This window comes from Cupressus sempervirens, chromosome 9 (assembly GCF_028749045.1).
Source record: "Cupressus sempervirens isolate cs-2001-9-10 chromosome 9, ASM2874904v1, whole genome shotgun sequence".
In the NCBI taxonomy this organism is placed as follows: Eukaryota; Viridiplantae; Streptophyta; class Pinopsida; order Cupressales; family Cupressaceae; genus Cupressus; species Cupressus sempervirens.
The window spans coordinates 365464102-365477439 of record NC_143126.1 but is presented as its reverse complement, the minus strand read 5'-3'; the positions used below and the strand labels follow the sequence as shown (position 1 = coordinate 365477439).

General features: G+C 36.8%; 2 protein-coding genes across 11 annotated transcripts in view; one reads left to right on the top strand and one right to left on the bottom strand.

Moving 5' to 3' along the window:
- LOC149538810 (protein SEEDLING PLASTID DEVELOPMENT 1-like) overlaps nucleotides 1–13338 on the top strand; it is a 228623-nt gene that overhangs the window by 19775 nt on the left and 195510 nt on the right. For all 10 annotated transcript variants that reach the window (XR_016356108.1, XR_016356109.1, XR_016356110.1 and 7 more), the window contains exons 2-4: nucleotides 269–483; nucleotides 1643–1793; nucleotides 1944–2135. Coding sequence is in view for 7 of the 10 variants with exons in the window: in XM_089800133.1 (XP_089656259.1) it covers nucleotides 269–483; nucleotides 1643–1793; nucleotides 1944–2135 (558 nt within the window). In the remaining 3 variants the exon portion in view is untranslated. The remainder of the gene's footprint in view (nucleotides 1–268; nucleotides 484–1642; nucleotides 1794–1943; nucleotides 2136–13338) is intronic.
- On the bottom strand, nucleotides 11004–12362 carry LOC149538812 (uncharacterized). Its single transcript, XM_089800126.1, has 3 exons — nucleotides 12204–12362; nucleotides 11781–12069; nucleotides 11004–11662 (listed from the first exon to the last, which is right to left on the bottom strand). The coding sequence occupies exons 1-3, from the start codon at nucleotides 12335–12337 to the stop codon at nucleotides 11099–11101; spliced, it is 987 nt and encodes a 328-aa protein (XP_089656252.1). The 5' UTR covers nucleotides 12338–12362; the 3' UTR covers nucleotides 11004–11098.

Sequence of the window (13338 nt, the reverse complement as noted above, 5' to 3'; positions counted from 1 at the left end):
GCTCGTTGTAGGAAGATCTAGGACAGCACATGCTTCCCTTGCTTACTATAGACCATGCCAGATTTCAAATTTTTGAATAACAAATATCAAACTCTGTGTGCATGTGTTCCACAGATATGGACCAGTACCATGTTTCCTTTCTAAAAGAAAAGACACCCATCAACTTACAACTTGTCTTTGTTCCTTTCCTCAGTTTGGTAAGACTATTATCAAGTTAATGATTGTAGACATATAGTTTATACTTAATTGAGCTTTAACTTTTTTGCAGGTGGGTGATTTTGCAGATGACAATCGTGCAGGCATTGACCGATCTTTGCATCGTATCAGTGCTATTAGAAACCGCAAGGGTCATATAATTGGCTTAACATGTCGTGTTGGCCGGTCAATGTTAGGGAGTGCAGAGATGGTGCGAGACCTAGTCAAGGATGGAGGGTCTATTTTGATTATTGGACCTCCAGGCATTGGGAAGACAACTGTCATCAGGTTGATATACTTGTCAACTTGTTTTGTTCCATTCAAAACACATATAAAGTTGTTTTATTTTGTTATAAACCTAGATTCCTTGAATCTTAAATATCACTTTGTACATGTTTTTCTTTCAGTAATACTCATGCTCATGTTACATTGTTCCTAATTCTCGTGTGATAAAGCTCATAACTATTTAGTTAATTCATGTGCTTTGAATAATGTTCAGTTAATTTATTTTAAGTTTATCAGGTTGTGAATCTCTTAAGAAAACATACTACTTACATAAATGTTATTGCGTCATCTGCATTTGAGATTTTGAAATCAAGACACATTTAAGGTTAACAAATATTATTAAGCTTTTATGTTACCAAGTTAATGTGAATGTTGTTTTCATAAGCATTATTGTAGGATTTAGAACCTGAAGCACTAAGAATTAGATAACTTAATTAGCTTAATGATAAACTATATTGCATCACCTTTCAAAAATCAGAATATTGTCTTTTCTTCTACCCATCCAAAATATGTTGTGATGTATCCTCTTTCAAGATAAAACATTTTCCGTTTTGTAAAAGTCATAGTACAGAGCATTGGTGAAAGCCATTCATATTGTTTTGGACCATAGAGAGAACATGTAAAACACTTTAATTACACTCTGTAAAGGGATAACACGATTGAAATATAGGTACTAAAACTCTATTAGTGAAGTTCTAAGTTTTTATTATTATATGAAAGTATTCTGCATTTGTCTTAAAGGTTTTGGATGATTTATCTATTGAAATTATTTCAGATTTTGAGGTCTCATTATAGATAAACAAGTGGTTATCACAACCATATGAACCCCACATCTTAACCAAAATCTAAACCTATTCTAACAGGGATTATAGGATTTGCCTAATAGGGAATGAAATTTATATATAAATTTTCAATTGTTGTCTTTGAAGTTGATGAATTCTTCTGATATGTCCAATTGTTTTATAATATTTACGTTTGTAGAAAGCCAGCTGTGGATCATCACCATTTTGTGAGCTTGAGGGTTTATACAGTTAAAAAGTCTTCTTATGAATGGACTTGGTGAAAATTTTGGGTCTCTATATTTCTGGTGTTCCCTGTGATGGCTTTCATGAGATTTATTTTCCATTTATTGAAAAATTTAAAGACTATTCTGTTTCCTCAGGGAGATTGCCCGAATGTCAGCAGATGACTACAAGAAGCGTGTGATAATTATTGATACATCAAATGAAATAGCAGGTGATGGGGACATACCCCATGCAGGCATTGGTCGTGCACGGAGAATGCAAGTACCAAATGTTCATATGCAGCATAAAGTATGCTTTTAATGTCATGGCATTTCAATTTTGTTTATTTGCAGTTTTAATTTGGTTATATTTGAGATAATCTATTTGGGTGTTCAGTATCAAATATACTTTTCTTCTTATAATTAATGGATTTCTCAACAATATTTGATTTCTTTGCAGGTCATGATTGAAGCAGTTGAGAATCATATGCCCCAAACCATTATAATTGATGAAATTGGAACTGAGCTTGAAGCATTGGCAGCTAGTACAATTGCGCAGCGTGGGGTACAGTTGGTTGGAACTGCCCATGGGATGACAATTGAAAATCTAACAAAGAATCCTTCTCTACAGATGCTCCTAGGGGGAATACAGGTACACATTCTTTCTTGTTTGGAAACTTGACCTAAATGTAGCTCATTTAAGCTATGCATCACTTTGACCTTTGTTATGTTTCTATCTGAAATTCCTAGGGTTAGGAAGGGATAACCATCCTAAAATGTTAAGCGTCAGTTTTTTATTATATCATGCCAAATGAATTAATATGATAGATTCTGTCTCTTAAAGCTTTGGATGACTTCTTGCAACATAAGCAATCAACAAGATCTTGAAGAAAAAATTTGATGCTGAAATTGCCATTTCAAGTTTTGAACAATATTGCTGTCAAAGTTTATTCAGCGACAGAATGATTTGTTCATGCTGATTAGGAGAGCAGTTTGGGAATTCCTTTCATTTGTTTAGTCATGTTTGAGGGAGTATAGCTCTTTTTGTCTAAACTTTAGTTCAAAATTAAAAATAACAAAAATGGCCTTGATCTAGACAAAAAGAGTTTGGAGGATTATGTTTTGCTGAGTATTTGTCTGGGTAAAATGCACAGTTTCCATAATATAGGACAACATTTAAAAGAAGAAATGACATAGTGGTACAAGTAAATCCTTAAGTGCAAAATTCTAAAATACAAATACAGATTAAAATTCAAATGTTTAATTGTTTTATACACAATCAAAGAGGATGAACAAATATTTTTGAAATGTATGTTTCAATGCAAGATGTTGACTAAATATTTTCAGTAGTCACAGACACACTACTTACAAAATGGGATATTTAGGCTTAGTGTATGAGAAATAATCTATTCTCTCAACTTATGGGAGGCACCCTTTTTATTGCTACTAATTCAACTAGAACTCAACAATAAACTCAAATTTAATCTGAAATTGGGTGTTCACATGTCACTTCCTCTTTCTTGAGGAAGGATTTCACTTTTGTAAAAACACACTCTACAAACTTAGAACCCTTTACAATTTCACCTCTAGATACTAGTTGGAACAATAATACTATTAAACTCAAAATTAACCGAAAGATTAATTGTTAAGTGTACTAGTTGTCTATAGACTAAGGAATATATATGAGATCACCAACTTATACACTATCTCGAAATGGTTTTAAACTATGAAGTTGCAATATGATAAGCACAAAGACTTGAACACATTAATCTTCTTTTCTACTTCTAAAATCTCAAAGTCTATGCATTCACTCCTAACTAACTCAAATTGGAAATTATAGCACAATGTCTACACAAAATCAAATTTAAGACTCTTCTTTTAACAACACAAATAATTCCACAAGTTTTCTCAATCAAAGATTGAGAATACTTGCTCTTTTATTCACTCAAAAATTAACTTGTACAAATTAAAGAAAAGTTTGAACTTGCACAATTTCACCAGAGTTTTCTTGCAATGCATAAATATGATTATTTACAATGAGCCTTGTCGTTTTTATATGAGAAAAACATGAAAAGCTAACTACTTAGGGTTGACTTATTCAACATTTTAGTCTTGTGCAATGTGATTACGCGTGGCAAAACATGTAATTGAAAATTTATACTTTAAATGTGACATTACCATGGTTACGGGGAGACCTGTCTCCCCCCTAAAAGTCGCATCTCGGAGACTTCGTGTCTTTGGAGACTTCAAAAAAGATTGAAGACTTTGTGATGAAGTCTCCTAATCCAAAAAGTGAAGTCTCCTAATAAAATATAAATTTTAAATATAATATTAAATAATTTTATGTATTTTAGCCCTCAATTTTAATGTTTTTAATGCAAAAATTAAGACCAATGAGATATAATATGGTGATTATGTGAGTTTTGAAATATTTGGCTCTATATTAATGTGACCTTACTAGAATTATTTAATTTAGTCTTTTAGTTTTACAGTATTACTATTTTCAAATTTTGTATTTAGTATTAGACTCTTCAAAATATTAAATTTTTTTTTTCTGTCTTCAAGTACCCCCGTTTTTTATTTTTGAAAAATTGTCATACCAGTACCAGTACTAGTTACAGAAACCTCCAAGTCTCCCCGTCTCCCAATGATCTTGGACATTACATATGTAATTACAATTTTATGCTTTACATTTAACCTTTCAAAACTAAATGCATGATGAAAAATAAACTATGATTAAAAATAAGTTAAGTGTCTAACAAGACATGACTCCTTTTACATCAACCGATGTTAAAAAGGTCTTCCTGTCACTAGATTGCCAAGTTTTGGAAATGTTCGAATCTGTATATTGGTGGGAACATCTATAGAAAATAACACTTTGACCTTTGTATTTAGTGGCATCAACAAATCACTAATTTTTGTTATCACCCATGAGTGGGAAGCTGTTCACAATCCCTCTTATTGGTCCCACCTACTTGGAATCAGTCTTGAAAGAATTCCAATATTTATGAAAGTTGAGTTTCATCTTTTTCTCATGCGTAACGGTTGGTTCTCTTGACTTTGGATGAATATCTATAGCACTACGGTGAAAAGACCAAAACATTGTAATGTCAAAATGTATTGATGTAGTTCCATATTATTCTCCATGAAGCTCATACTTCGATTCTAAAACTTGAAAGATCACATGGGCAAATAAGGCTGAAGTGAAAAAGATGCTTTTTGTGGGTCATAGTTGCATTTCCGGGATTTTGAGGTGCACTGCAGATGAAGGTGCAAGAGTAGTTCAACTCGTAATTGTTTTTGTAGTTGGACCAAAAAGTTCCTACTACATAGGAAAAACATGAGACTTTAAGTGAATCAGTATTTTTGGACCCAACTGCTCTTAGTATTGCATGTGTAGTTGCATATGTAGTTCATTTTGCAATCAGTTCAAAAATCTCCGACTACACTTGGAATTGCTTTTTCAAAAAGGGTAAACTTTGGATATTGTAGGAGATTTAATATGTGATTGCTCGTTTGACCACATGTAGTAAATATGCAGTTGGTGTAAAAATCCCCGAATTTGGTCTTGCACGTAGAATGACATGTAATAAAATATGCAAAGGGTATGGAAAGTCTGAAAATTGAAAGTGCGGTGCATGAAAATGGGACTTTAAGGTGGGACCACACTCTGAATGTAGTAGTTTTTACAATTAGGATTATGAATCTTGATTAGGGAACATCATTATATCATTGTTCATGGTGGGCATGGAAAAATGCTGATTTTGCAGAGTATATGTTTGCAAGTTTTTCAAATACTGTTGCATTTCTTATTTCATGGAAACGAAAGAGAATTTCTGATTTCTCAATGAGTAGGTATGCATGTAACAATAATGTAATGGTTGCAATGGACGAGAATTCTGGTTTTTTAAACACTATTTTGGAAATGGTGGCATATTGATGTCTAAATAAAATTTGGAAATTTTCCGATCACTTCAACAAGAGAACTAATCTCCTAAAGAAACAAGCCAGATCTCCATCAGTGATGGCCCTATGACTGCAACAACTTGTTTTTGAATAAAATAACATATACAAACTCTAGCTGTGGCTGAAAATGGCAAAAATGATAGCCTTTGTTCTAAAAAGCAATCACAATAGTTATCTTGAGCAAAAACAACATAGATAAACCCTAGCTGCTGGGAAATAATGGAGAGCCTTGGAGGGCTTTTCTTGACCTTAATTGTACTCCTTTGAGTTCCAGTGCATTGACTGGATAAGTAGGGTAGCTCACCACCTCTTTATTATACATAGGTTGTGTTGCCTTATTGTTAGGATTGGTGTTTTGTTGTGTTGGCATTGATGTGGGTTTTGGTGGTTGTGGCTGTGGTGGATTGGAAGATGATTGATTGTGTGGGTGGAAGAAATCGTTGTAGCTATTGGTAGGGATTAATTAGGGGTGGAGGTGGAAAAAGAGCTTGTGGTGGATATAATGGAGGTTGTGACATATGTGGCCTCCATGCTTGTTGCCACAATTGTGTAGCATATTGGTAATGTTGGGACCATTAAGGGTAAGGTGGAGGTTGTTGTCAATCCCTGTACCATTAGGTTTGATTGGGTAAGGGTTGACTTGGTCCATGGAAATACTCAGTGTGTGGATTTGGCTGCATTGCTCTTGGTGGGAATCTATAAAATAGACAGGTTCCTCAACATATTCTATACTAGCTATTCCTTCTGGAAGAGGTGTTAAAGTGAATCTTTTACTAGCCTTGTCTAGGGATGAAATATTTGTTCTATTATATGGGCAATCCTTAGGACCATGCTTTTTATGACATGTGGGACAATATAATGCTAAGGCCTTCTCTGCTTCCTCATGTTTCTTGCAAGTATACAATGTGTCTATTTGTTTTCCCATGTGATTTAATAAATCAGTTTTAAGGTCCTTGAGAAAATCACCTATTTCGCTTTTCAAAATACCTAAGAGTCCTCTCAAGGCTAGCAACTTACTGGAGTAACTTCTTAGGGGATGTTGAAATCTAGAGTATTTCTTGCAAATTTCAACAATATCATCATAATTCAATTTTGAAATATTTCCCTTACCCATTAAATAGTGCATCCATAGCCTCATCCCATATTCCTCTAAGAAATAACATTTTAATGCTGTTAGGAGTAAGTCATTGTCTTAATTGTTGGAGGTTGAATATGAAACATTCCAATCAATCTTCCACGGATTCCTCCTCCTTTTGAGTCATATGAAAGACTTCATCCCAAATATCCTTAGTTTCGTAGTAATCTTGATATTTGTCCATAAATACTTATTTCATCATACCCCAAGACTTGATGTGTTATAAACTCATAAACCAATGCAATCCCACATCCTTGAGTATAGTTGGGAACAACTTGAGCTTTTGTGTGTCACTCCTGTAATCATAGCTGTTGCATAAAACTTGAAATTCAAACAGGAATATATCAGGATCTCAATAGGCAGATCACAAAAGACAGGCAATGCAGAGTGAGGAATGTCTTTCTGTTATAATCTGGACCTGAGATGTAGCAACATACACTAACTCAAAATACGTATAATATGAGAAATGGTAATGATAGTTCTAACCCAACATTTTTACTCTTTCACGTTATGGAAATGGCAACATGTAGCAATGCGAATATTCATGAGAGATTGTAGAAAACATCATACACTACAAACACATCCAACCATATATTTAAATCTACGTCTAAACACCAGCCATAAAGTTTTACACAAACACAGTGCAATAAAATAGCATGGAACCTGGCACTACCGTGAGGGAGTTGGCTGCTCACGTGACCCAACCTAAGTGGACTTTGTATCCAGGGGCTCACAACAGTCAAGCATTTGCGGTGTTCACTGGGCCTGCCCTTTTGGATTTGACTTTAGTAGCCCAAGCGTGAGACTACCGATACCTCCACAATTTCTACTGGTGCAGGCTTTAAGGCTCCCGATTGGCATTAATTGCTTTCACACCCTCTATCGCAATACTCACAATTGGTCTGAACATACCTGTTAGCCTTGGCCTATGGTGACCCAACTCCCCTTGGACTAGTTTCTACGTTCTGTTATGATGTTATCACCTGCTGTAACTGATGCCACACACTATCACCATGGAGCTAGTCTATATTATGGTGTTATCATCTGCTGTAACTAGTATTGCACACTTCCACATTCATGAATGAAATGGAGACTGACCCTATGACTATCCAACTAGTATAAAAGAATGACAAGTGACTCCACCATTAACCAATTCAATTTTGAAGTAGGCTCTATTGAAACAATATGTTAATCTGCAAATTTGTATCTAATCTTGGTAATCTTAGAAGAGATACTGGGGCTACGTCTAGTCTCCAAAATCTTCTTAAGGGGTTTCATCCTTAAGATATCCAGTCACATTTAAGCAACCAAATTCATCCTTTAATCTATTGATATATTTCATGGTGTCAATCCCAAGAAAGCTCATTGCTTTTATAACCTTGATATGAGGGGAAGTACAAACAACTAGGCAATGTGAGATAAAAGCCATTTTCATCTTTTAGTCACTTAAGTTACATCTATTATAAAATGACTTTAAGTCATAAAGTAACTCTATAAATCCACTTTATAAAATAAAGTGACTTAACTATAGAAAAGCTCTTCAACTTAAATATTTCCCCAAACGAAACCAAATAAATTCCTGTGATTGGCTGACATCCTTTAATTAATGCCATTAGCCTATCTGGATGGAAAGATAGACCATCAAGGCACCAGAAAAGCTCGGCACGGAGAAGGGGGCATTATAGCCCTCCCTTCTTGGGATTGCTTGCCCTTAAGCAATCTTAGTGCTTGATGTTGCATGATTGATTCACCCTCCCAAGTGGCATCTTCATATGGTAAATCTTTTTAGCGAACCAAATACTCCCTGATAGAATTGTTACACAACTTCCTCTCTCTGATCTCAATCACCTTGGTTGGAATCAAAACTAGTTTTCCTTGCGCATCAAGTGGGGGCAATCCAATAGAAGGCACTACATGCTGATCAATCGCCTTCTTGAGGCAAGACACGTGAAAAACATTACGGATTCTGCTGTCATCTGGCAATTGTAGCTCATAAGCAACCTCACCAACCCTCTTGGTAATGCGATAGGGACCATAAAATCTAGGTTGAAGCTTTTTAGATCCACTCTTGTTCAAAGAGCTCTACCTATAAGGTTGGAGACAAAGATAAACCATGTTGCCTAACTCAAAACTCTGCTCTGTCTGGTGGCAATCAGCGTACATCTCCGGCTGATTCTAAGCTTGTAGGATGTTCTTCTGAAGAGATATGAGAATATTTTGTTGGTCCTGTATCTAGTCTCCAGCTAGCAGTGCTCTGTTGTCCTGTAAGGCCATATCTACGAATGATAGTGGCTCGCTGCCATAGAGAGCTCAAAATGGTGTCATCCGGATGGACATGTGGTAGGAGTTGTAGTAGTACTCCCCTAAATATAACCATCTAATTCAGGCCCTTTGTTGCCCCGCTACATAGTTCTGGAGATAACCCTCTACCCATTTATTTACTATCTCAGTTTGCCTATCAGTTTGTAGGTGGTAGCTTGTGTTGCGTGTCAATTCCATACCTGCCAATCTGAATAATTCTTGCCAAAAAGTGCTAAGAAATTTGCTTTCCCTGTCGCTCACAATGGTTTGAGGTAGACTGTGTAGACAAAAAACCTATTGAAAAAACAACTCGGTTACCTGAGAGGCCGACTAGTCAGCTACTATAGCATAGAAATGAGAAAACTTAGTCAATTTGTCCACAACCACAAAAATGGAATCTCTACCCTAAACTCTCGATAATCCTGTAATAAAGTCCATGGAGATACCCTCCCATTTCTATGCTGGAATAGGAAGAGGCTGTAATAATGCGATTGGAAACTCATGCTCCAACTTGTTCTGCTGACAAGTCTAGCATTCTTTGACATGCTGGAGGACATTGTCCTTGAGGCCCTTCCGTGAAAACCTTTCTCTGACCTGTCGATAGGTTTTGAAAAAACCTGGGTGCCCTGATGGTGTGTCATGAAGGGCATTCATAATTTTTACCTTGAGCTTAGACTTGGGCACGAGATAGATCTTATCCTTCTAAAAAATCATATCATTGATTACCTTGTACGTGCTGTCCTAGAGTTGCTCATCCATGATTTGACAAGCTTGAGTATTCTTAGAATACTCAACCAATAACTAGGACTTCCAATCTGCTGATATCTCTGAAATGCCACAACACTCTATTACTGAAGGTCTCCTAGAAAGAGCATCAGCAACTATATTGTTCTTACCCTTAACATACTCGATATCAAAATCATAGGTCTAAATCTTGCTGACCCACTTTTTCTGTCTTTCATTCAAATCCTTTTGTTCTAAGAAATATCGTAGGCTGTTGTGGTCTTTCTTAATTGTGAATTTGCCACCCACCAAGTACTGTCTAAACTTGGTAAAGCGTACATAATGGCTAGCATTTCCTTGTCACAAGTGCAGTACAATCTCTCATTGTCCTTGAGCTTCCAGCTCTCATAAGCTATCATATGCCTATCTTGCATCAAAATTGTGCCAATTCCGTTCTCTGAAGCATTACACTAAAATAAAAGGGCGAGAGAAGTATCAGAACCAGGCAAGTGCTCATTACTTTCTTGAGTTTATCAAAGACTACCTCTGCATCATCTGTCCATTTAAATGCCCCTTTCCTTGTGAGATCAATGAGGGGAGCTGCTGCTTGAGAGAAGCCTCTAGCGAACCCCCCGGTAATAAGAGCAAAGAACAAGGAAGCCTGTCAAATGTGGTACATTGCTCAAAGGCAGCCAATCTAGGATTGCTTGTATCTTTTCCTGATATACATTAACCCCATCTGCGCTAATCACGTGTCCAAGGTAAAGAATCTCAGTTGATTCAAACTCACTTCGATTCCTTCGCAAACAATGAATGCTCCTCCATAATGCTGAGTACCTCATCTAGGTGCTGCAAATGCTCCTCCCAAGTCCTGCTAAAAACCAGGATATCATCAAAGAATAGCAACACACTCTTGCGCAACAAGTTTTTAAAAATATGGTTCATACATGATTGAAATGTGGCTAGCGCATTAGTGAGCCCAAATGACATAACCTATGCTCCACGGAGTTTCCGGGACGGGGACGTTTTAGGGGACGGGAACGTGTTTCCGGTACGGGTACAGGTCGAAGCCAAAATTTAGGGGACGGGACCTCAGGGGACGGCTATAAAATATAGGGGATTTTAAATTTTTTATATATGGAGAATTAGACTTCTTTAGAGATATATTTCTGATATGCATACCATAACAATGATAAATCATAACATTGATAAACCATTCACCATAGAATACATGGAAATTGAAAACTATTAAGATTAGAATCAAAATGAGAATATGATATGATGATATATCCGAATATCGCATACAATTAGCAAAAATGCCCAAAGGCTCCAAGTATCAATCTATCATCATCATGCATGAAATGAAAATCAAAATGACATAATGAAAGTAAATACTAGAAGTGTAAATGAGATGTCCAACTCCATAATAATCAAAAGCAATAATGTATCTGAGTATCTGAAAAGCAGAAAGCCAAATATATGGCTGTCCTCTAGGAATCTAAATCTCTATCTAAATCAAGATCATCATCAATCTCACCCTCTGAATCACTGGCAGGGGTAGGTAGAGGGTCCTCATCCAATGGAACTCCAAGCAGCCCTGGGGGTGTGTTATCCTCATCAATCTGCAATGCATCCTCAGGATTAACATCCCAACGTAGTGCTGGAGTCTGTCGATACTCAAGACTCTGTCGCTCCTGTAGTCGCAATACACTATGAACAGCCACAAGCTTCTCTGATCGTCTAGAGGTAAGGTTGTTCCTCTTGACCGATTGAATGAAGCTATATGTAGACCAATTCCTCTCTGCAGCAGAGGAACTCGCAACCTGTGAGAGAAGACGGGTGGCAAGGGCTTTCAGCTCAGGTGCATCTCTACCATGCCATGTCCACCATCCAATCGGGTCCTTTTGAGCTAATGTAGCTCTATCAGTCCTCGCCTCTGGTCTACCAAATGTTGGACCACGAAGATTGGCAAAGTCAAGCCATTGCCCTCGAATTTTTGCAGCATCCTCTGCACTATACATTTTTGAAAGGGCCTTGAAGAAGCCCTCCTTCACCTATATTGAACAAACAAAAATAAAGAAGTGAGAACTTAGAGTTTATAAACTTTATAAATAAAATAAAATATTTAAAAATGTATTATAAAATCAGAATTCTTTAATAAATTAAACTCACCTCCTCATCATTAGATGGAGGCACTCTCCCAGGCCTTGGTGCATACCATTTTGGATTGACTGCATAGGCTGCCATATGAAGTGGGTTGTTCATAGCGTTCCACCTTTTCATTACAATGGGCTTAAGATGCTCCTCATAGAACTCCAAAGTAGGTTCCTTATCTTTAACAGCTTGCTTGATCTGCCCAAGCATGCTATCAAAGGTCTCATAAATCTCTCCAAGGCTAGGAGAGTCTGTATCAGCATATCTAATGACCTGCACAATAGGGTCAATGAAGGAGCAAATGTATCTGCAAATGAAAGAAAATTGCAAGTGAGAAACATAATATGTTAAAAAAATCAGCAAGTGCTTAAATCAGATTTTTTTTATATTAAATCAGCAATAATAACAATTATGATATCCACCAATTCTTAAGTTTCTTACCTCATTGTGGTCCACCAATTTTCATCTAGGATTCTTCGTTTGACAAGTCTTCCATCTGGGGTGCTTGATTCATGCCATCTATTCCACTCTGCATTGACCACCATGGATTGTAAGGCCTCTTGGACCTCAAGCATCCTCTCCAACAAAATGAAGTAGCTAGCATATTGAGTGTCCACAGGCTTGAGGAATTCTTTTTTGGAAAATGTCCTAAATAATGCAAGAGATGTGTGATGATTGCAAATAAACATTTGCACGTCTCTAGCCTCAAACACCATAGTCTTTATCCAATCAATTTTCCCAAAGTCCTTCAAGGTGTTATTCAATGCATGTACACAACATGGGGTCCAAAAAATGTGTCTATAGGTGCTCTCTACTATCAATCCAGCTGATTTACACACACAGGCTGAATCAGTGACGACTTTCACAACATTTGAAGTCCCTACCTCTTCTATAGCATCCTTCAAAATCTGAAATTGGAAGGATGCATCCTTCTTTTTTCCCAAACAATCAATGGCTCTAAGAAAATAGGCCCCTGCTGTACTAGTGACAATAAGATTGATGAGTGGCCGATGTTTGATATCGGTCCAACCATCCATGATAAAAGAACATCCATCACTCATCCATGTTTGCCTCATATCCTCCATCAAAATGTTTACTTTTGAGTACTCTTTGTCAAGGATAGTGGTGCGTAATTTAGTCTCTCCTGGTGGTACAAATGAGGGACCAGCAGCATAAATATCTTTGCACATTTGTTTATAGAATGAGGAACGAGAAACATGGTATGGTATGCCATGAGCAACAAGAAATCTGCCAATGGACTCTTCAGCTCTATCTTTTGCTTGTATGTTAAATAAATCAGCCACATTGGTATCTCTCTTAGTCTTGGCCTTTCCCTTCCCTTTACTAACAGTGCTAGTGGGAGTCAATGAGGGTGTGGGTGTGCTACTCATAGGACCCCCGGATTTCAATAACTCCCCCTCCACATACAACCTATTGGCCTCAAGTTTTTCTTCCTCCGTAATTTTTTTGCAACCTTTCACCCCTTGCCCACCTATTCATAAAAGATGGCAATACACTCTTGTGTAGCTCCCAAAATAACGCTTCTTACATAAATGACACTCCCATTCCCTACTAC